The 24,512-nt window shown below is 35.8% G+C and overlaps 4 protein-coding genes and 1 long non-coding RNA gene across 5 annotated transcripts; 3 read left to right on the top strand and 2 right to left on the bottom strand.

Annotated features, from left to right (window-relative positions):
• Nucleotides 1–290: 290 nt before the first annotated feature.
• LOC105387979 lies at nucleotides 291–14,439 on the bottom strand. Its single transcript, XM_048627187.1, has 16 exons — nucleotides 13,802–14,439; nucleotides 13,395–13,596; nucleotides 12,964–13,139; nucleotides 12,669–12,801; nucleotides 12,170–12,316; nucleotides 10,851–11,062; nucleotides 10,393–10,585; nucleotides 9,957–10,089; nucleotides 9,485–9,707; nucleotides 8,941–9,172; nucleotides 8,471–8,663; nucleotides 6,543–8,253; nucleotides 5,574–6,357; nucleotides 2,188–2,411; nucleotides 1,447–1,784; nucleotides 291–1,176 (listed from the first exon to the last, which is right to left on the bottom strand). The coding sequence occupies exons 1-16, from the start codon at nucleotides 14,216–14,218 to the stop codon at nucleotides 936–938; spliced, it is 5,559 nt and encodes a 1,852-aa protein (XP_048483144.1). The 5' UTR covers nucleotides 14,219–14,439; the 3' UTR covers nucleotides 291–935.
• On the top strand, nucleotides 13,631–21,165 carry LOC125489853. Its single transcript, XR_007267281.1, has 3 exons — nucleotides 13,631–13,640; nucleotides 15,601–15,603; nucleotides 21,076–21,165. It is a non-coding gene; the product is annotated as an uncharacterized LOC125489853 (long non-coding RNA).
• Nucleotides 14,695–15,581, top strand: LOC125489852 (39S ribosomal protein L17, mitochondrial). The gene is made up of 2 exons (XM_048627186.1): nucleotides 14,695–15,054; nucleotides 15,131–15,581. The coding sequence occupies exons 1-2, from the start codon at nucleotides 14,857–14,859 to the stop codon at nucleotides 15,530–15,532; spliced, it is 600 nt and encodes a 199-aa protein (XP_048483143.1). The 5' UTR covers nucleotides 14,695–14,856; the 3' UTR covers nucleotides 15,533–15,581.
• Nucleotides 15,979–17,807, top strand: LOC105387977 (ribokinase). Its single transcript, XM_011558798.3, has 6 exons — nucleotides 15,979–16,172; nucleotides 16,297–16,429; nucleotides 16,541–16,825; nucleotides 16,956–17,080; nucleotides 17,235–17,385; nucleotides 17,468–17,807. The coding sequence occupies exons 1-6, from the start codon at nucleotides 16,102–16,104 to the stop codon at nucleotides 17,654–17,656; spliced, it is 954 nt and encodes a 317-aa protein (XP_011557100.3). The 5' UTR covers nucleotides 15,979–16,101; the 3' UTR covers nucleotides 17,657–17,807.
• LOC105387976 (putative mediator of RNA polymerase II transcription subunit 26) lies at nucleotides 17,674–20,114 on the bottom strand. Its single transcript, XM_011558797.3, has one exon. It carries the CDS (start codon nucleotides 19,824–19,826, stop codon nucleotides 18,426–18,428), a length of 1,401 nt encoding a protein of 466 aa, XP_011557099.2. The 5' UTR covers nucleotides 19,827–20,114; the 3' UTR covers nucleotides 17,674–18,425.
• Nucleotides 21,166–24,512: the final 3,347 nt, after the last annotated feature.

Here is a 24,512-nt window from a genome sequence, read left to right as displayed (position 1 = left end):
CTAATGAGATATCCTGTATATTAATTAATTAGTAGTTAACTAAAAATTAATGATAACAAGGGCAATAAAAAAGATTTAACCATTGTAATGAAATGACTACATTTTATTAAATGCAATATAACAAAATAGAGTATTAATCTTCTTTAGGTAGGTACTTACAGTGGACTTAACGTGCAACATAAACGTAACTTAAATTACAACAGGTTTAAATAACCAACATTGATCATAAAACATCTTGTTTTTAGATCTTGAGTATTTTTAATCTAAGTTTTAAATGGCAAACAGCGAACTTTAGTAAGATAATACTTTTTATTGATAACATAATTAACGGGTTAGCTAAGCAACACACATCAAATACAACTAATGTATATCATCTAACATTCTACTTAATTTTATTTCACTCATATTCGGTGGGTCGCTAATCATATTCATATAAGTACAACAGAAGCACCTACATTTCCGATTTGCAATAACTTCATGATGAAACAATACATTTAAAACATGATTCACAATATTGAATAAAATATATCACATTAAATTTGTGTTTTTAAAATAGGCCTATAATACCTAGTTTACCACGGAAAATATTGAAATTGTCTATGATTTATGGAAGGCATATTTTTAAGCCAGGTAGTTGCTATGACGATTTGTTAAAAATGCAGCATTTTTCACATGTCAATACGTAAGCCGATACATACGTTTAGCACACACACACAAAACAAACATCTCGTGTGCGCGTTAATTATTCATATTTATTCCACTTACGAATGTATGTGAAGTAATATCCTAAAATAACAACTACAGAATAGAAAATAGATAAAAATCAACCAATCACAAGGGACCCACGTGGTCCATAACCAGTGGCGCCATCTACAACTTTGAAATCCACTTCCTAATACGACTAAATAAAAAGCTCTCAAAATTCACTAACCGATTCACGGCGACATTACTAAGCTATTATTCGGTTCGCTCTTCGATTTATCCGGGTTATAGTATCCATTGAGATTGACCAAGGTGAGTAGTTCCGCTAGATGTCGCTGGTAGCCGCACTCCATCAATCTCATGACAACTTTGTGAAGATATTTGGCGAGCTTCTCGAACAAATGGAACAGTTCTTGTAGTTGCACGAAGTTCGGATGATGGTGGCAGCCTGTTGCCTCGTTGTAGTACCATTTTCTAAGGGAGAGATTTACATATATTAAGTATGTAAATAGAATTCATGTTTACGAGAAGCTTTTTATTGAAGTGAAAGAGGAAATTTGTAAGTGTTATGTTTATGACTGGTGCAGGGAAGCGGTAAATAAAAATTTCAGCATTCGATTCTGCCTGACAAAATCACTCCCTATTACATTGGGACTGCTAAAGCGAAAAGTGGATATAGCAATATACCTCTCCCTCTCTAACATAACCACTACCTTTAACAAAACGTATTACCCAATAACTTACCCAGCATTCAACACCCGGCTGAATTTCAGGATCACAATGAAGATATCATTCAAAAGCTTCATTACAGGCGTAGATCTGTTGTTCAGTAGACATCTGAAGAGCACTTTCTTGATATAAACCACATGACAATCGTACAAATCATCCAACGTTCTCGCTTTCTTCAAATCATTCTCAAACTCTGTCCAAGAGGTTAGGATGCAAGTTGTGACTATGTAGTTGTCTAAGGCTCTTATTAGAGATGCCATGATGTGCCGGTATAGTTGCGTTGATATGTATTGAGGTGAGCGTAGAAGTTTTCTTGATTCTTGTCGTGATAGTTTTGCGGCAAGTTTGAGACTCTGAAAAGGAAAAAAAAACAAATCATCAATATACATGTGACTATTATCTATGCGGGCCGGACGTAGTCATCACAATATATTGTGAAAAGTTTAAAATAAGATTTGGAAAAGCATAACCTCTGTCCACAAAACAAAAATATAGGTATGTATTCTGATTTAGTCTCGCTACTAAACGCTAGGGGAACGCAAAGCGTATTTCATAGATTGGTATCAAAATATTTATTCATGCTAACCTCTCTGGACTTTCCAACGATTTTATTTTTCATTTGTTCATTTTCCATGGAAAAGGAACTTTACTCACTATGCCTAAGTATCTAATTATCTATCCATCAAAAGTTATGGGACTCAAGCTATATTTTACAAAGTCAAAGTACCTACACACCTCAAATATAAAAAAACTAACCTCAAAATCCTCGCCCAACACCCACGATATCCGCCTCATCTTGACCAGAAACTGGAACACTTTGGCGTATCTCAACAACGCTTCATGAGACAGAATGATGTTCAGCGGCCACCCCACCAGGTAGGTTAGAGAGAGACAGTGGAGCACGTCAGGGGAACTGTGTTGGAAGCTCAGAGGGGTCTCGGACATCGTGAAGGAGAGGTTCTCGGAGAATTTGTGCACGTCTGGAAGATTTATGAATGTATTTTTAATGATTAGGGTACAGTGGAATAAAGTGTAGGCTAGACAAAGTCTGTGGACCGGACGTAATAGCAGTTTGATTTTGTGAGATCTCACAGGGTAATAAATACGCTTTTTAACCGACTTCAAAAAAAGGAGGAGGTTCTCAATTCGTCGGGTTTTTTTTTTAATGTATGTTCACCGATTACTCCGCCGTTTATGAACAGATTTTGAAAATAATTTTTTTGTTGTATTGGGTTGAGCTCCCAGGTGGTCCCATTTTTTTTTCAGAATTTTATCTCACCCCTAAGGGCGGGTAAAGGGGTAAAAACAGGGAATGAATTTCCATTTTGGACACATATTAACCGATTCTAATGAAATTAAGAACGTAAATATAGTTCTTATAACAAAAAAATATGATGGTGACCTTGAGCTGATCTGATGATGGAAACGGAAGGCAGTCAAGGGAACTCCTCAACGGTATATAGCAACTACCTCGTGTTTAGGCTTGAATGATTCGTATTGATTAGTGGGACTTTTTGGTATCATTTGCATCTTACTTTTGATTAAAAATTATTGCAAATAAACTAAAAACTATAAAATAATAATTAAATAAATTAAAAAACCGTCTAATAAAAACCACTAAAATGTAAGAAATAATTTAAGGTTTACACAAATTATATGTTACAGTACAAATATACCTAAGCAGGAACTGTTTTTTTTTTGAAGTTGGTGCCATATTTCTTCAGATTACTTTGTCACAGCACCAACATCAAAAAAGAACAGTTCCTGCTTAGCACAGGGGGGTATAATCGTGACAGTTCTGACATTGCGAAAAAGAGACGCTTAGCTACATTAAGCGTAAGAAAGAAACGTTAAGCTGTAAATGTTTTTTGTCCTTTTTGCTGTGGCGCCTGTTTACGTCAGTTCTCTTTGCCAAACAATGAAACAAATGAAAAATCTTTGCCAAACAAAGGCTGACAGTTACAATGTCAAAATTTTCTAAATGCTATTTATTTTTGATTTGCTAGTGATTTGTGGGTGTTTATTAAGTTTATTAGACTATTATCATCACTTAACGAGTGTGTGACATGGGTGGTGGATTTTGTTCGGTTGTATAGAGCATATTGAACGAAAACACGATGGAATGATGGATGAGATATATTTTCACATGTAAGTAGATACTATCAAGTTTAACAAGCTTACATTCATCATAGTACTATCTATTGGCTCGATTTTAATATAAAACGATACTAATTTTAATACTGTAAGGTCTTTTAGTATCAGTTTTAAGTAAAAATTACGAGGTACCATATCATAACAAATCACATGGTGTTGCAAGTTATTGAAAATTTATTTTACCCACAAATATTATAGTATGCAAAGAAAATACTAGAAATTGTAACGGACTCGGGTTGGGTTTACAAATGGGGCGCACGAATTCGGTTTTTGTGAAGATTGTATTTTGTAGAAGTCATTCTCCTCTTTCAAATGAGGTGCCTCTCATTGTGAGGAAACGTTCGTTTCGTTTTTTTCTTCTATGTGTGATTTCTTCTGTATAATATAAAGTTTATTGTATTGATACGAAATGCGTGTTTCCTTTAAAAAAAAACCCATCACATATTTGGCCCACGATTATAATGCTCATGCTCATCCATTTATCTCTGCTTCATAGGTTTCCGTAATATCAAGAAAATGGATAGACATTACCGGTCGCACAAATTGGGAACCAAAGAAACATACAAAAATTGTGTTCGGCACATTTTGAAGAGGATTGTTTCGATTGGACGAAGACAATGAGTCATACAATCCACTCAGTTTGTGTATATTAAATAATTATATTGAAATCAAATAAGTATGAGTAAAGTTTTTTTTTCTTATATCGTCGGTTGACAGGAAAAACTCACTAAGGCTGATTTTTCAATATTCAGATAAATGTTATCTGGGTAATACAAACATTGAGACGCAACAGCATCAAAATTATTTCCCAGCAAAACTTTTATCTGGCTATTGAAAAATTAGCCTTTAGTGTCTTTTTCCTATCAACCGACGATATACTCAAGTTTTGTTTTTGTTAGGGCGAATTCGTCCAAACATCACCTTACACGAGAATAACTATACCGGAATAAAATTTATACGCGAGTAAATATCTTGGATAAGTACATTTGCATTCTACCAAGTTATACCATGGTTAATTGAATGAACGAGGAACGAAACTGTAATACAACTAAAATAAAAATAGCTGCGTTTCAAAGCATGCAAAAGAAATGACATACCGACTTAGTTTGAATGGATTATAATAGTATAAAATTGTTTATGTTTTAATATTTTATTCGCTGTTGTTATTCTGAGAATTTGCCTTTTAACGTACTTTTGTTTAAGTTTTGACAGATGTGTTTATATGTCATTATGACGGTTTTCTAATCAGCTGATGTGCCGCCGCCATTACAAAATTACTCTCGGATAAGCTCGTTACACGGTCAATTTTGGCGGTATAACATTTTATTCTTGGGATAAGCTACTTATCTTGGTTTCAGGTTTGGTAGAATGCAAATTTGGCTTACTCCCGAGTAACTGGCAGTTTACTCGTGAGTAAAAAGTTACTCGACGTTGGCCGAATCCGCCCTTATTATGATAAGTTAAATTTCCCCATATTTAGGTTTAATTTTTTTGTCGGCAACATCTATGGTTTGAGTGAGAAAGAGAATAGTGCACACGGCGATTGCCAGTCTAGAGGTAGTAGGTCTATGCTGCTTAGGTATATTTGTACTGTCACATATAATTTGTGTAAATCTTAAATTATTTCTTACATTTTAGTGGTTTTTTATGTATTATACTGCTATTAGTTTGTCACTGGTAAAATTAATCACAGGTATCATAGAATTTTGTTTGATAGGAATCATTACAGTTTTCAGAGCCCGTACCATAAATTTTGATTGTGAACGTGAAGTAAAATTCATAGAGTAATTTTGTATGAAAATATGAACAGCGCCCAGGCAGTCGGTAGCAGAACTAAAATTGTCATACGAAATTACTCGATGAATTTTACTTCACGTTGACGATGAAAATTTATGCTACGGGCTTAGGCGGACACCCATCCATGAAAACGCTAATCTCATAAGACCCTCATAGTCAGTCGGTGTTTAAAAACGTGATGAATTACTTACGTGAGATAGACGATCCCAAAGCTTTATCCAGTATATTGTGTAAAGTAGCAAAATTCAACAACTCCTGCGGATTGACTGTCTTCACCAGCTTAGAGAACAAATTGTGACAAATACTCTTGCTAAATTCTCCGTCCATTAGAAAGAAGTAATCCTTCAAACTCCGCAGATGTTCATACATGTCTAGATTCACTAGAAAGTGGGTTAGTATAGAGTTGTTTACAACTTCTAACTGGTATGTGAGGGGAAGCATGACTGATCGCTGTAGGCAAGCCGTGAGTGTTGCTATATTATCACAGTTTATTGTTGTCTCATCATCATCCTTAGAACTAGAGTGAGACGCAAATATATCCTTGTACGGTTTCTTTTTCACTTCTTCCATTATCACACTGGGATGTGTATAACACGACGAATACATGTCCAAATCCATTTTACTGCTCAAGTGATCTTTTGAGTACTTTTTGAACTGTTTCATTCCAAACGGATCAAAGTCTTCCAAGCTGTATGATCCGTTTATAATGTCGACTAGAGGTGTGGATTTAATCGGATATTTCGAAGGAGATTCGTTACTAAAGGCCGCTTGGAGATCGCTGGTGTTTTCAGATTCATTGGTTTCCTCATCCACTATTAGAGAAAAATTAAATCCATCTCGGGATAGGAAATCTTTGTCGCTTTTGCTATTGGTCGTTACTATCTCTCGACTAGTTTCGCTGTTCGGAGTGAGTAGATCTCCTGGTATTTGAGATTCGAGGGGATTATCAGCTGTCGTCGGTGTTTCTAGGTCAAGCTAAAATTGAAATGAAAGAAATTTAATTTTACGTATTATTTATAAATAAACATAATATCGGCTAATCTCTAACATAAAAAATGTTATGTATTATCATTTATTTACTACTTTATAATAGAAATCGTAAATACATTTGCATACTCCATATAAAACTTATCCTATTTTAATTTACTGAATAAACTTACCCTGGGAAAGAACTCAGCCGGCGTAATCGCCCCAGTATTCGGGGTCACTCCGACATTGTAGCACTGAACCTCACTACACGGTCTTAGGTTCAAGGTCAGGCCAGCCCGCTTGGCCTTCACGGGACCCTCGCTAGGTCTACACCCATAGTCTGACCCTAGCATCTTCCTACGATTCTTCATCGCTTCTTCTTGCGCATAATTAGCTGGTACCTTTAATTCAGACAATTCTGGAGGTAAGTTGTAAGCCACACCTAATACTTTGTCCCTATTTTGTATGGCTTCCTCCTGAGCTGCATTGGCTGGGGTTTTCTTCGCTCTTTCTTCGGCTGGTAAATTAAATTCCACGCCTAATATTTTGTATCTGTTAGTTACTGCTTCCCTTTGAGCTACGTTGGCTGGGTCGTTTTTAAGTTTTACTTCGGCTGGTAAATTGTATTCTACGCCTAGTATTTTATCTCTATTTTTCAAAGCCTCTTCTTGGGCTGTGTTAGCTGGATCATTTTTAATTTTAACTTCAGCCGGTTGATTGTAATGGACTCCTAAAATCTTGTCCCTATTAGCTACGGCTTCGTGTTGAGCAGTATTTGCTGGATCATTCTTTAGTTTTATTTCAGCAGGTAAGTTATACTCTACACCTAATATTTTGCCTTTGTTTACCAAAGCCTCTTCTTGAGCTATATTTGCCGGGTCATTTCGAATAATTGCTTCAGGTGGTAGATTATACTCTACCCCCATGACTTTCTGTTTATTTACTAAAGCTTCTTCTTGGGCGGTATTGGCTGGTTCCCGTCTAACAATCTCATCAGCTGGAAGGTTATATTCTACACCCATAACTTTTTGTTTGTTCACCAATGCTTCCTCTTGGGCAATATTTGCTGGCTGGTTCCTCTGTATTTCTTCACTAGGTAAATTATATTCAACGCCCATGACTTTTTGTTTATTCACTATGGCCTCTTTCTGTGCTTCAGTTATCGGTTCTGATATTTCAGGTGCACTTTTTTTTGTTTTTATATCGAATTCTGCACCGAGAACTTTCAATTTGTTTCTTTTAGCTTCTTGGTATGTCGTTAGGCCATCCACATTATTCTCTTCATCGTAGTTTTCCAAATTAATCAAATGCGTGATAAACGTGTTATTCTGGTTGTCTGTACCAAATTCGTGGGCCATAACTTTGTCTTTGTTGCTCAAAGCTTCTTGTCTGATTCTTAGGAATTCTATGTTATCATTTTTATCATTCAAATGGCAGCCGATAACATCACTGGAAGTTTTGCTCACAACTTCATTTGAATTGACCTCTTTGGTTTCAACGTTTCCTTGAGCATCAAGGATCTTTTTATTATCACAATCTGCCGTGTCTGTGCTGTCTGATTCATTGCGGAATACAAAAACTGCATCACTTGACGATTGTGAATTAGCTTTGTTAACAGTCGGATCTGAGCTAGTAGGCGTTTCTACAAAGGGTATTTGAACGCCGCTAGAATCAGAATCATGTAGCAAACCTTCGTCATCTGACCTTATAGACATCGCCATTACTTCTTCGATCTTTTGATGTTCTCTCTCTAGTTTCTCTCTCTTGTAATTCCTCTCCTCGGTAGAGAGCAGTTGCATGCGAGTCTGGTCGAGTTGCAGACGTTTTATTTTCCACTCCATGTGTATTTTGCTCTTCTCCACTTCCATGTTCAGTTTTGAGTAGTACTCCATAATTTTGGACCTGTCAATGAAATGAAGAACATAAATAATCCAAGTTCTATTCTGCTTCAATAAATTCTACCAATACGCTTTTGTAAAATGCCAAGAAAAGATGCTGAAATTCAATTTAAAAACAACTCAAATTCAGTTTTTAATCTACACATCTATTGGCGATTATGATTATTACCATAAAATTGCTATAATAAATAATAGAAAAAGCAAAAAAATTACTAGAGTACCTTTCATCAACCTTCATCTTGGAGTCAACTTCCTCGGAAGCCTTCTCCGCTTCTCTCTCCAGCTCCGTGATCCTCCTCTCCCGCTGCCTGGACTTGTTCTTGAAGGCCTTCGCCTCCGCCATCGCCGCTTCTAACACTCGCAGGGAGTGTTGCTTCTCGGCTATTATTAATTGCGCTAGGCGTTTTCGTTCCGCTGTAGAGGTGAATGGTCTTGTGAATTATGTTGGTTTGTAGTTGCAATATGGGGAATTTTATAAAATGATCAAATTGTAAAATAAAATACCATAGCGCTGAAATATCACAGATAACCTCTAGCTCAGTTTCAGTAAAAAAAACACGGGACCACCGGGAAGACAAAATAATATAAGTAACTACATTACGGACTGGCATGTATTGAGAGGCCGTAGATAGGTGTCCTAGTTTGGAAGATTACAGACTGATAATGATGATGATGATGATTATCGACTCACCAACAATCTTCTCCAAAGTCTCAGCCTGTTTGATAGAGGCCATCTCTGTAAACGCCTTCCGTTCTGCCTCCCGTTTCAACAGTATCTGTTCGAACGTCACTGGCTCTCCGCTCACGAACAAACATCGCGTTCTGTAGACATCTAGAACGTTCTGTTGACGCTCTAGATCCTCGAAATTGGCGCAGCATTTGACTGTCGGGTGGTCCGACGAGATCAGTAACACTAGGGGGTCCTGGGAATGCGTTTGAAAGATTGTTAATATACCTAAATAGTAGACACTGTGCTCCTATAATATTCACAAGTGTGAAATGTGACAAATGAAATATTTTAACGTGAACTTTTTTACAGCTAAAACGCTAGAAATGGCCGTAACATAGACTTCTACATTCTAGCCCTACCCAGTAGGTATTGGGAGGTAGGTATGTTCTGAAAAAAAATTAGCATGAAGTGGCCGTGAATTATAGCAGTTTTGAGCAAAACGCTTTCAAACGGAAGCATAGTATGATATCGTCCTGTAAACTTTTCTATATCAAACAACACTCACACTAGGGTTACACAATTTCATCAGTCTCAGAGACTTTCCACAGAGCAGTATGCACTTGGCCAAAGCCCTCAGAAACTCAGGTACGGCTAGCGACTGCGATATATGGAACCCCTTGTCCCAATACTTCTTTGAGCGAGAGTTGACGTACTGTGAGTCTTTACGTATGAAGAACTCATGGTATGGGTCGTCTAACTCGCCCTCGAATATGAAACGGTCTATGAATCTGGAAGAAAATAATTTATAAGTGATAAATATTTTTTACTTGCAGAAGTTTAGTGTAAAATCCGCTTAATAAAATAAATATAACCGAGATAAGATGGCTGAAATAAGAATAACATAAAAAAGCACATTCTTTTGATGAAGATGGCCAAATGACTGATGATGATGAATGCGAGTACAACATACCTCGATCTATCTTTTACCTAGTAAACATGCAAGCGGAAGAAAACGGCGACAAAATCAAATAACTCACTTGAAATAAACGTTGCATATTGAGAACAGCGCATTGAACACAGTGTGTGAAGTGTCCTTGTGAGTGACCAGCGATATCTCGTTGAATAAATACGACATCAACTCAGCGCCGCTCGGCAAACACGACTTAGGTTCTGGAAAATAATCATCCAATCATGAAAGAGCAACAAAATGGCGGCCATCTGCGCTTGTTTGTTGCATTGGACCAATGATGAGAGCTGGTGCTGTGCGTCCGCGTCAATAGACGAATAGCGGCCGAGCGGCATATAGCGCGCACCAATGCCATCGCGCGGCTTGGGCAAACTCCGCCCCCTGCTTCCAAGTGGATGTAAAAAGTATCTTCTGTGCACTGGTCAGCATACAATTACTATATCTTGATTGTGTGCGTGACATAGACTAATATATTAGTCTATGCTATAGATAACTAAAAATAATACCTGTCTCGATCATCAAGTAGATAGACGCAATAGTCTCGATCTCATACTTCAATGGCTCCACATGGAAGCGTATTTGCAACAGTGTCGGCATACAATTAACATCTTCTGATGCCTTTGAGCAGCATTCCTCGTAGATTTCCGTCGCTTTCAGGCGGAACTTTAGTAGGTATTTGCGGATTATGTCTCGCGCAGCCTAGAACGAAAATTGTGAAGAATAAGCGCTTGAATAGAGAAGAACCAGCTTTATAAAGCAATGCTCTGTTGTTTTTTAGAAATAAATAATGAAATTAAATTACACAACGTGTATGGAAAACATAGGGAGGAAACCTGGACATCTAGATTTGTAAACCCACCAACGCGCAGTGTTCCGGTGTAATTTTTAAACATCAACATTAATGCTAAACTTTAATAAGCACATTATTTTAGAGTTTGACTGACTAAAACATAAAGAAGATTACCTCAAAAACCAATCCCTTGTTATGGAAGTGATCTTCCAATGTTTGGTTGAACGCGAAGTCGAACAGCCTCCTGTAATAGGTCCCCACTAGCAGCAGATCGGACACGTATCCACGGATGTGCTCTTTGGATATGCCTTCTAGCGAGAGATTTGGCTTCATGTTGAAACAGTTGGTTTCTTTGTTGTATGGAAATGAATTTGTTTCAATTCCAACTGAAAAATAAATATGTTTTTTAGAAAGCAATGTAAGTACAGTGAACGCACAAAAAAACATAGTCAGGTAAGTTTCACTTTAAATATAACAAATTGCAAAGGTTGTCAAATGAAAAAGAGAGCGTGTGATAAGACCGCCTTTTGTACTCTACTTAACTTATAACTTGTTTTTAATTTTACAAATAGAGTTTATTTTATCTATCTATCTATTTCTAGGCTATCCTTACTTTGGGCATAATAATGATTTTTATGGTAAAATAAAGTTCATAATGATGTCGATTCTGAAGGCAGAAATTCTAAATTCTAATTATTTTAGAGCTGTCAAAACCTTAATTTCTTTGTTTAAAATTCGACTCTATGATTGTTTCGGTAAATTTCATTTTACGCTAGCAAAGAAGAATGGCGAAACCTGACCCGCTTTGCGTAAGTTAGCAGCCACTAACCAAACCTATTTTAAGTTATTGATAAAAATGTCTACTATCAGGGAAAAATATTTAAAAAAATCTAAACCATGGGGTTCTTGAGATATTAGGGTTCAAAAGTAAATTAATTAATAATTTTTTTTTCGTTAAATAAGTTTTTGATGAATAGTACACGCACAAACAAGTTTTATAATCTAAATCATGAGATTCCCAATACATAGTGCATCACAAAATGTATTACATGATTTTATTTCTGCAAATAATATCAAGATTATTTTTGCACATTTCACACTCGGAAACCTATTTTTATAAAGAGATCAATTTCAAAAATTATTTCATTCTATTCAAGTTCCCGGTATCCCGAAGTAACATGGAATACTTTTTATCCAGGAATTCCCACGGGAACACTTTTAAAAACTATTTTTAGCTCAAGGGTAACATCTAGTACAGTAGAAAGACTTGATCTTTCGGCACTTATATCTTCGTTCTCCCATGCCTCATAATAATAAAATTAATACCAGTATATGCTGTAGTCACGGACTACACATCAGTGTATGTTTCATCAATGGCCGCTCTGGGTCATGGCGCTATAGAGAAATTGCCATTCTCCTTTTTTAGTTTGACAGCGTTAAAATTAGAATTTCTGCCTTCAGAATCGACATCATTATATAAGTTAGGTACTAACTGATTAAATACATGACGTGTCTAATGAACTGCCTCTCGGAGACGACGTTGAGCTCGCTCAAAGCACCCCCGTAGGTCTGCCTCCACAGCGCCATCTCGCGGCTACACGACGCTATCAGTTGCCGGTCGTTCACCATGGGCAGTTTAGCTGCGAAATTATAAATATAATCATCATTTATGTATTTCAGGTCATCTGTTACATTAAAATCACAAAAACAACTCATATTTATACAAAGTACTATTCTAAAAATAAAGATAAAAATATAATAAAGCTGTACTGGGGCAGTACAACAAAATACACAGAATAGGGCTTATCCATATTATTTAACTGCCCCTATAGCACTTCTATTCTATTCTAGATACCCCTATAGCAAAGCAATATGGAGGAGGACTGTTATTATGACCATTACTCTAGAAATAATATATTGGTATGTATTGAGAAAGGAAAATATAATTGAGAAACAATTATAATGGTAGTATGTAAGAAGCAAAGTTCTTACCAACAATGTCCCAAATATCAGTGGGGATATCTTTGTCTACTTGACTGGCGAGCTCCCAGATGCCCGGAAATTCATCTGAATTTGCTTTGAATACCTCTTTTATATCAGACTTTGTTGAACTTGGCATTGATACCTGGAAAATATAATGATTAGAAATGTGCTTATGTTTTGTTTTTGCAAATTCTTTATAGATTGTTGCAGGAGAAGCTATTAGAAGCTAAGAACATACCCCCAAAATAAGACATTATAAGTAAACCTAAGCTCACAGGCAAAAGCTAGTTCAAAATTATAATACCTTGATATTTGACTGACTGCATTGTGTATCCTGTGGAATCTGCAGGTCTCTAGGTCCCTTTAATCTTGGTATATTGAAGCTCTCCGGATAGGGTGACAGGTAGGTTGAGGTCATTGAAGATAGTGACATCGGGCTAAGGAATGTCTTTACATCTGACTGGTTGGATCCTTGTAACACTGAAAATTTAATAGAATAAATTATTATCATGCTCCTTGGGAGAGGGCAAAGAAATCATTTTCTTTCTTTGAATCATGGACTCATGGATTATTATTATTATACAGAGGGAGGGTACTGATGTTATACAGTCATGTTGTATTTGAAAGTCTGTATTGATGATGAATTTTTGTTGATGTTGATGATTGATAATGATATGATTTTCAGTCTGAAAATACTTTAACATTCTGTCATTATAATAATAATAATTTACTTACGTGATTTAGAATCAAAACACTCAACAGAGTATTCTGGGTATTTGTGGGAAGCTTTTGTGAAGGATAACTCTGCTTGGGCCTTGATAGAGTATGGCAACTGGAACACATGTGGTGGGTAGTAGGTGTATGGTTGTGGGGACCCAAATGGTTCACGGGGTGGCTTTGGTAGCATCTGGTCCAATAGTCCAAAGGAAAATGGCCTCTGTGAACAGAAATTATAATATATCAATTAAATCTACATAATATGTTTATCATGAGGCTGATGTTATCAATTATTAGTGGATTAGGCTGGTATTGTGGTGAGTCTTGGAGGTCTATGTTCAGCTGTGGACAATTTACATGCTAATCATAATGTTAATGATGCCTTGTGTATTAACTGAAGAACTCTAATTCCAACATATGCATACCTGAAACATCTTGTCCGATAAATCATCTTTTACTGAGTTACTCAAGCCAACCAGTAATCTTATTATTTGGTATACTGCTTCTTTATCCTTTTCTGATTCAGATTGTTTCAATGAATCAATGATTTTCTTCAATTCAATAGATCGATTATATTCAGCTACGTTTTTTGATTCGCATAGACTCGTGTAGTAATGGAACAACAAATCAGATAGAGGCTCACGGATCGACCGTGGCGTTTCATTTGTGTATTTCTTTAGAATAAGCTCATATGAACGAGACCTCATTTTGGAAGCCAATAGCTTTTGAGGTATTTTGCTTTGTCCACTATATTGTGATGCAGTTTTGTTGCAGAGCTGCGTAAGTAGCCCGAAGACACCGGCATCTTCGTTACCATTCTCCGATGATGTTGGTGATGCCATTGTTACTTGGTTACAACTTCTACATTAATTACTTAATGTTTATATGTTCCGCACACAATAACAATATCAGAGACTCATTGAATATAGTTAACAATTATTCAATTTATATTAGGGTTTGTCATGAATCACACACAAACAAATAAAATTCAATTCAAATTCAACCCAAAACAACAATGGATTTTTTGTTCTCTGACTTATGTCAAATAGTGTCAGGGGTCTTGTTAAGCTTATCTGTGAACGTAGGCTCAGGGTTGCCAACTTAACTACTTTATAACTAGACTCCAGTCTAGATCTAGGACAAATTAGCTATTTTTATAAATCAGGCAGCTAAAATTATTTGTAAATTTATTAGGACGACAATATGATGACATGGTCACTTTCTTTGTGAAAGTTATTAATTAATTATTAAAAAACACAACACAACAACGGCAACACTGCACAGATTAGTTTGATACGTCAAATCCCAGTACCACAGACAAAACAATAATCATCAGTCTGTGGTCTAAATTAAATTTCATAACCTCAAAAATAAAATTATAAATCAAGCTTATCTGAATTCTATATTTATTACGGATTTTCATTAAAATTCCGACCGTTAAAAATATTTAACAACATTTAATCACCTTACAAAATTCAACATGAATCAAGCTGAAGTGTCTAAATTGGTGTCCAAGCTTCGCATCAAAGTCAACCCTCAGCCCAGAAAACTGAGAAACGGGCAGGGCCCAGAAGGCAGGCTTAACAAATTACGTAAAACAGTAACTGGTTTGATCAAGCATGAAAGGATCGAATTGAACTATCCCAGAGCAGATGAAGCCCGCCACTATGCCGAAAGGGTAATTCAATCTTGACTAAATGAAATGGATTCTGTTATTGTTTTGGCTATTTGTTAACTGTTTCTTATTTTTACAGCTGATTTCAGAAGCCATACGCCATGGAGACTGCCATAAGCCAACAATGAAGATGGCTGACTACTGGCTGTTAGAAAAAGAACTAGTACACAAACTGTTCAAAGTTCTAGCACCGCGGTACGAAAACTTTGATAGCTCCTTCACAAGAATGTACAGAGCACCCAAACCTCAGGTGGAGCGCGATGTGAGCAAGTCTGTCCTGGAACTGAAGGGCAACCCTTTCCCATCTCTAACCACGAGACACGCTAACAGTAGACTGTTGATTCAGAACATCTTGTTAGATGCAGCAAAATATGACTACAGGCAATCCAAATATGCTGAGATGGCAGACAAAATTGGCAGTGGCAAGTCACAAATGGAAGAGAAGCAAGAAGTGTCTAATGAAGAAGAAACTAAGAGTTAAATATTTATTTATAGGTAGAATTTAGAATTATATTAGGCTTTAATAAACTAAGCTGTATTTAATTTAAGTATGTTACCTAGCAGGTCCAGCCGAAGGAATCTGTGCTTCCATTTCGTTTCTCTACAAGAGTAGAGAAAGGAAATGTTAAGATAACAATAAGTTCTCAGTAGAGCCCTAAGACAAAGGACTACCAACCTATAATTTTCCTTTTAGGGGCTGATGATGGAAGCTAGATTAGAATAATATACCTATATGTAGTATCCACCAAACATTGTTTAGAGTGCAGTAGATTTCTCTGAATAATAACGACCCTGCGCTTATTTCTTGAGTTTCCGTTAGAATAAGAACGACGAAGTGTGTTCTGTGATACGCGCTGTCATTACCATTGTTATTATTCTGAGTTATTTATTGTTTACCAATCTTGTAAATAGATGTTAATTTTATGCCGTGATAACGTTTATCGGTTTTTATCATAATGTAAGAGCTAAGAGTCTTCATTTAGTTCTCACTACATTTGCTGAGCAGTAGGTACTTACATATCAAAGAATAAATCAATTACAACATACACAATGACTTCAAATAATTCGTGCAAATCGGGAAAAATCGTTGTTATTGGATCGTGTAGTGTTGATTTCACCACGTAAGTATAAAACAGGCTAGATTTTTACATTCTGGTGTTTGTAGTGCAACCCGTAGAGAGTATACTACACAATTGAAGTACCTACCTACTTAATAACATCTACTTTTGGTCTATTATGTTCCAGATTTGCGCCACGGCTTCCAGGTCCCGGGGAGACCCTAGTAGGCACGAAGTTTATGACAAGCTTTGGTGGGAAAGGAGCAAACCAATGTGTGGCAGCTGCTAAATTAGGGGGAGATACTTATATGATATGTAGAGTAAGTACATTGAGTAATATTAGTTCAATCAGTAGGTAAGTATTAAATCCTTCAACAGCATAAAATTTTGTACTTTTCTAATAAGATAATTTGTTTTTTTACACTTCTCAGCTAGGTGATGACCAATGGGGAAAGAACTATAAAGACCACCTCCAAGAAGTTGGCATCAATGTGTCCCAAGTCAAAGTCACTCATAATACTACTTCAGGAATTGCTCAAATAAATGTGGCTGAATCAGGGGAGAATCAAATTGTTATTGTGCCGGGAGCAAATGCAAAATTGAGCACTTCTGATGTAGATGCTGCATCTGAACTCATTAAATCAGCTGATATTCTGATTGGCCAACTGGAAACACCTTATGAGACAACATTGGAGGCTTTCAAAATTAATAGAGGAGTAAGTTACTTACTGTTAATAAAAAACACCATTGCGCATTGTTATGATAATTTTGTAAGTCATACAATTGTGTTTTGTTCTATCAATTAAAGGAGTATTGTATTGTTATAATTTTTTTGTTTATTTTCAGTTGAAACTGCTAAATGCAGCCCCAGCCAGGACAGACATTGCTGAAATTCTCAAGTACTGTACCATATTGTGTGTCAATGAACCTGAGGCATCTTTACTGACTAATCTTACTGTGGACAGTGTGAAGTAAGTTTATTGCTCTTTTGATTTATATATATACCTACTAACAAGTTACTATAACTTCCATTTAAAGAACTGATGTAAACCTACAAACTACTATAGACAATGATAAACATACTTACTATTCTTGTCATGAAGGCATTTTTTCTGATAATTACAGAGCAGCAGTTACTGCATTGAGCAAGTTGCTGGAAATGGGATGTGAAACTGTTATCATAACACTTGGGGAGAAAGGAGCAATCTTTGCATCTGTGAAAGACACACAGCCCATACATGTGCTGTGCGATCCAGTAGTTCCAGTAGATACTACTGTAAGTTACATTTAAATATCACATATTTTATGTAGCTCTTTCTGTGCCCTCAAAATGGACTGATGCATTATTTATATTTCAGGGTGCAGGAGATGCTTTCGTTGGAGCTTTGGCCACATTTTTAGCGACAAAGAAAGATTATCCAATGCACCAAGTAGTTGGAGCTGCATGTCATGTCGCCTCTTTATCAGTTACCAAAGAAGGAACACAAACCAGCTATCCAACCAACTATAACGCATTTAATAAGGAATATCAATATAAAAGGCTGTGATAATTAAAAAACAATGGTTTAACCATCAAGGTGTCTATATTTTAAACAAACTTGAGAGACATACTGTATTTTAAGAATTAACATTCAGATAAGTCATACATTCTCTATATTTGATTATTGTAAAATAAACACTAATATTTTTACAAAGCTACAAGAAATTTTCATTTATGTACCTATTTTGGAATATCTACCTACCTACTTGAAACAAAGTTCAGAAAAGCAAGACATTTTGGTAAAAAAATACCAGTTTTAACTACTTCAATGGTTTCAAGTTATCATTCATTACACAGTGTAGGAATAAATAATAACATGTTATGTAAAAACATGGCATTTTATTAGGATTTAATTTTAAACTAAATAAAAACGAAGAACTTTCATGAATATAGGTAAAAGTGTTACCTATTATTATCATCAATCATACACACCATCAGATATTAAGTCAAAAGATAATTAATGTCTATTTCATGTATTATTTTAGGAAATAATATATCTATGTCCTAACAAAAGTAAGTGATAAATCTAAAAAGTCTTATAAAGTCATAGCTGTACCTAATCTAGTCGTTTCTATTTAAAAATAATGTGGTTCAGGTTTGAAATATATGACTTTAATTGTGGGTTTGTTGTAGCTATTAACAATTCATAATTTAGTCTGATGTTTATTATACAATAGTGCTTTTAAATATAGTGCTCGAAAACCAGAAAATGGCTATTATCTAAACAAAATGTACATAATATATGCCATAAAGTAGTAAGTAACAGATGTTTAGTATTACTGTAGCACATAAAAACTCTCCAGTTCACTTTCATTGACAATTTGTAGCAATACTTGCAACTCTTCTCGGCTGGATATAAACTTTGGAGCACCTAATAGTTCCACAGGCTTCCCCAAAAATTCAATGCTATATTTCAAGGTCTTAGGACAAGTCACAGATTTGTGACAGGCACCATCTTTAACTTTCTTAAACACAAGATGTGTTATTTCTCTTGCAGGACCCTTTGATTCAATTTCAATAGTTGTTTTAGGTTGATTAGCAACACTACTTTCTCCTGGATGTTCATCTGTTTCCATCGGCTCCGCCGGTTCATTTACAGCCTCACCATTATTACTTTGTTTTATTGTTTCTTCTTGGCTTGACTTTTCAGGCAATTGTTCCGCTATACCTTTTTCCAAAGCTTCATCTAAAATGGATGGACTGCCAGGTTCTTCAATATTAGTGACACCTTTTTGTTCCGGTTCTGTGACAGTAGGAAGCTCACCAACATCTTCAATGAGGCTATCAATAGTGGAATCCTTTGTTTCCAATGGTTTGGACGTACCAGAATCATCTAGAAGCATAGCCTCCACTTCACTTGAACCTATACTGGGTTTAGATGTTTGCTCACCATTTTCCTCTGTCGGTTTAGCATTATTACCTTCAGAAGGTGTTTCATTAAGAATATCTAAAATAGAGGGAAAGTCATCTTTACTCTCCGAACCCTCATTCTTTTCAGATGGAGCTATGATACTTTTCTCATTGTACATGAGATCTTCAAGTTCAGCAGCTATCCTGTCATAAACCTTATCTTCTTTAGGTTCTTCAGTGTGAGGAAGATAATCTATGCTCCACTCGTCACTCGGTAAAATATTTTTATCAATGCTAGGTAATAAATCTAGAAGTGATGTAGTATTCTTTGGGTCTTTGCATTGGTTACTTATGGGATCAATGAATATTATGCCATATTTCTTAAAGCCAGTACTTCCTATCTTCTTAGTGGTTACTTTTTCAAACTTGTCTTTCACTATACTTGTTGTTTTCTTTAATCTATTGTTTTCTTTTAAAATGTTATTATTATTTACTGACTTCGACTTCGCGGTGTTAGAGTAAGTTTTCAATGGATTTTTTGAGTTTAACTCCTTGACCGGGTGTTCTTTGTAAGCGTTTCTATGAATGAGCACCATTCCATTTTCATTGCTCTTTAGCCTTGCATTTGTGTTAGGCGAGGTTACCTGTCGAGAAGACTTCTGTGGTTGGGGTGAGCTGCTTTCGTACTGGATTTTAACCTTAGTAAATTTACCCAAGATCTTTGCGAAGTCCATTTGGGTTACTACCACTGAGCAATCTCGACATTCCGCTTCTAGGTACTGCCGATCAAGAACCTTAGATTGCTTTGACAATCTTGGACGCTTCATCTTGATGGTTTATTGGTTTTATGAAGTATGAAAACGTTTTATCATCAGAAGCAATAACGGGAGAAACATTGAGTTCTGTGATGCCACATTTCCCGCGCAGTTGTTAATTCGAGAATTTAACACCAATTGACAGTCATTACTCGAACTATTGAAAAGTTAAATACACAATTGTCTAATTATACACCTTTATAACACGTATAAATCATGAATTCATTGGCAAAACTAATATTTTCACAAATTTTAGTAAAATGCAGCTCTCACACCGCGACAATGGCGTCGGAATAGGGATGTGAAAAAAGTGACATTTGTAAATAAATGGGTTATCGATATCTTCAAACGTCAAATAGTTTATCAATATTAAATAAAAAGATATTCAAGTAATGATTATGATTTTAATGAATATTTATTATATTTGGAGAGAAAAGCGTTATCAGTGGCGTGCCGCTGCGTTGAATTTTAAGTCTTTTTGTTTAATATTGAAATAATAAAATATCCTTTGCTATATTGCAACAAAACTGACTTCAAAAAACCACAAAAAAGAAGAAATAATATATATTTTTTTAAATTTATATATGTGGACGTAAAAAAATACTTGAGCAATAAGCAGGAACTTACTATTTTTTTAGTTGTTAATACTAACTATATACAATAATCATAAATAATATGTACCTACAAATTAAGAAGAAACACAATATTATAATGAATGCATTCGAGGCGTAGGAGACACATAATTTTAATTTGACAAATAGAAAGATGGGATATAAAAAAATCTATGCCATTTCTAAAATAGTATTCAAATCTATTTTCATAATAATATGATAGGTACCTAGTAGGTACCTACAACAAATTATAAAAAATAAAAAACCGACTTCAAAAAACCACTAAAAAGTAAGAAATAATTTATGGTTTACTTACACCAATTCTATGTGACATTACAAAATATACCTAAGCAGGAACTGTTCTTTTTTTGATGTTGGTGCGGCGACAAAGTAATCTGAAGAAATATGGCACCAACTTCAAAAAAGATCAGTTCCTGCTTAGGTATATTTTGTACTGTCACATAGAATTGGTGTAAACCATAAATTATTTCTTATTTTTTAGTGGTTTTTTGAAGTAGTTTTTTTTTAAATTATTATTTTATTTAATTGTTTTTAGTTTATTTGCAATAATTTTCAATCAAGATTAAGATGCAAATGATATCAATCAGTCCTACTCGTCGTGATACAAAGCATTCAAGCCTAAACACGAGGTATAGCCAAACCAGGAATATAAAAACCCTCGCCATATTGCGGAAAAGCAATAGAACTTTTTTCTTGCACTGGTATCACAAAGTGTCATAAACTCATTATACCTACACATATTTTAGTTCTGCATGCAAACCTGGGCTAAGATGTACTTTATTTCGAATTCCTGTGAATGTGAAAATATTAAGCCACTTACTCTTGTCTTTTGAATGCTTAAAACCATTTCAGCAAATATGCCTTTAGGTCATTTTATCTATTTTCAAATTGACGTTAATGAGTACCTACAAGGTAAATACCTACACAACTGTAATATAAATGTGGGTGTGCACGATGTTTTCCTTCACCGTTAGACTGTTAGTACACGTCATGTTTCTTAAGTTCCAAACAACCCATAGGGTATATCCTCTCACTGAGCTACTCACACTCTTTTCAAAATAAATCAAATAATTACAATTATAAATTTGAGCATGGCCAATTCACATTGGTATGACTATACTTAGTGTTGCAGTCCTCAACGCGAATGTGGCGCTCTTAATACAGGGTTTTTATATTCCTGGTTTGGCTTTAGTTGCCATATGCCGTTGAGGAGTTCCCTTGACTGCCTTCCGTTTCCATCATCAGATCAGCTCATCATATTTTTTTGTCATAAGAACTATATTTACGTTCTAAATTTCATTAGAATCGGTTAATAGGTGGCCAAAATGAATATTCATACAATAAATAAAATTCTGAAAAAAAATGGGACCACCCCTGAGCACAACCCAATACATCAAAAAAAGTCAATTTTCAAAATCGGTCCATAAACGGCGGAGTAATCGGTGAACATACATAAAAAAAATATATACTGACGAATTGAGAACCTTCTCCGTTTTTCGAAGTCGGTTAAAAATATTTATAAACTATAAAAAAATAGGGTAAATCGTGGTATAACTGGCATGTGTCAGTAACTGGCACTTTGACTATAAAACTAAATATATTAAGCTTTTGGATATAGTAAGACCATCTTTGATGTGTTTACAGCAATCTCCAATTATTCATTGATATTCTAGTTTAATTTTACGGCGCTAGGTGGGTATTTTTCGGCGCTGGAAATTATCTCAGTCAAAGCGGCGAAGATCGCCAAAAAAATGCACATGCGTTAAGTTTTTCTTAAGGAGACACCAAAATTTGTATGGCCTGTTTTCGCGAAAATAAATAAGTTTTTGATAGTGTGACAATACCAAGGAAGTAGGGGAAGGTCTAAACAATATCATAATAGCCCGATTCACTGTGAATTTAGTTGCTTTTGAGTTATATTTGAGGGTGCTAGTTACTGAAATGTAATTTATATCTTCACTTAGTAACTGGCACCCCCCTGCCAGTTACTAATATTTTGGTTTTTGTGATTTTAAGCTATTTTATACTTTCTATCGACAGAAAATACGATTTAAAGTGCACTGTAAAAACCCCCAGTGTCTAGGCAGCTTTGTTTCAATAACTGGCACGGGGCTGCCAGTTACTAATCTGCATACATTTTTTTACGCACCAATAACTGGCACTTACTGGTGCGGTAAAAATTTCTTTCATGTTTCTTTTCAGAAAAATGACTAAAATCAAGGCAATCTACAGTAGTCTGTAATTGTCCACTGCTGGACCTCTCACCAGCAGTGACACTGCACTCTGTTCTCGACCTTCCTCATCCAGCCACTACCGGTCAGCTTTATAAGGTCGTTGGTCCAGCTGGCCCGAAGGTATCCGCCGCTACCCTTGCCTGTTCGTGTTCTCCACTCTAGAGCGCGTTGGCCCCACTGGTCATCGGTTCTTCGGCAGCTATGGCCTGCCTAATGCCACTTGAGCATACAGAATTTAAGAGCTATATCGGTTACTCAAGTTCTCTTACAGATTACCTTATTTCTGATAAATGGTCTTTCAAAGAACCACAAATCTTTCCAATGCCCGCTGATCGATTTTGAATCGGTCGACCAGTCCAACCGTCAGTGTCCACGTCTATGATCCATACATCATCACCAGTAAGACGCATTGACTGAAGACCTTTGCCTTCAGGCATTTATGTGAAAATTAGTCAAATCTTCCCTTATGCAGTCCAATCCAGTAATACATATTTTGTTTTATGCACCTTACAGCTTCGTTTTCGAAGTTCCTTCTGCCTAGTCGAATAGACTGTCCAAGGTAGACATAATATACTGTTGCTGCATTAAGGCCGCTATGCATGTTACAACGAGGGAATTCCAGAACCGCCCAGGTCTAAATGGAATCAAAGGCTTTCTTATAGTCCTTGAAGAACTTGATAGAAACATGGTTCGTGATGACCTTATAAAACAGCTTGAAAACATGACTTATAAACAAAATTGGTTGAAGAGCTTCTGAAGCTGTTCGAGGATAGTAATAGCTTTCAGAAAAGCTGTACTAATTCTGTCTTTACCCAGAGCATGTGAAGCTGAAAGCCGTAAAAACCTTCAATTTCCGCAAGAAATTTCAGCTTAGAGGCAACTATACTACCGTCAGCAGTCTTCAACTTAGCCAGGTCACTTCTCCCAAGCTGCTGAATGAATACATCAAGGTCCACAAGCATTTGCTTTCTCCATTTCCGTTTCCAAATCCAAGGGTTTCTCGATTTGTTGCATTCATATGGACCCACGATTCGTCGCATACTTGTACTGTCATTTTGTCGTAGAAGTCGACCATTACAACGGTGATTTTGAGTCTTACCGGTACAGAACCTAGACAGGTAATTGTACATTACCTAATATCAAATATATTATTGATTTTAGAGTACTTATTGACCTAATTGCATGATTTTTTAAAAGGTGCCAGTTACTGAAACATCATGTGACAGTTACTAATTTTTACTGCCAGTTACTAGGTTTTTTGGGGGTAGTGGATATAAACTTCATTAAAATCGAATATTAATCATATATCTTTACCATTTATGCCTATAATTGTTCGTCATCTTATTGCCAGTAATTCAAGCCTACCAGTGCTTAAATCAGGCCAATACTTTATTTTTAATATATTTTTTTGTGTTGCTAGTCGCTTAAACTGCCAGTTACTAGTACTTTTACCCTATATAGTTAGTTACAGAATGTTATAAAAAAGTAGCCGAAAGAAGGTGACTTATCTCATGGGTCAGGTAATTTAACCTTTATTATACGACTTTTGAAAATTCACGAAAACAAAATATGCATCTCCATAATCACGTAACTTTTTAACATATTTTAAAATTCTCCTAACTGTTAGTATGGTATTTATTAAACCTTTGGGATGCTTAGTCGTCGTGGGTACGGAATATGACGGACCTGCAACCCCGATCCGGAAAAAACAGAGCTAACGTATTGAATCGAGTGCGAGTGTTTTTACGAATGCTAATGTGAATTCTAACGAATGCCGTCGCAGCTAGTATTTCGTTTAGTCATTAAAATCAGTTTGAGTCTAGAGGTTTAAG

This window comes from Plutella xylostella, chromosome 18 (assembly GCF_932276165.1).
Source record: "Plutella xylostella chromosome 18, ilPluXylo3.1, whole genome shotgun sequence".
Taxonomy (NCBI): domain Eukaryota; kingdom Metazoa; phylum Arthropoda; class Insecta; order Lepidoptera; family Plutellidae; genus Plutella; species Plutella xylostella.
Note: the sequence above shows the minus strand (reverse complement) of the source record. Positions and strands in the feature narration are given on the sequence as shown.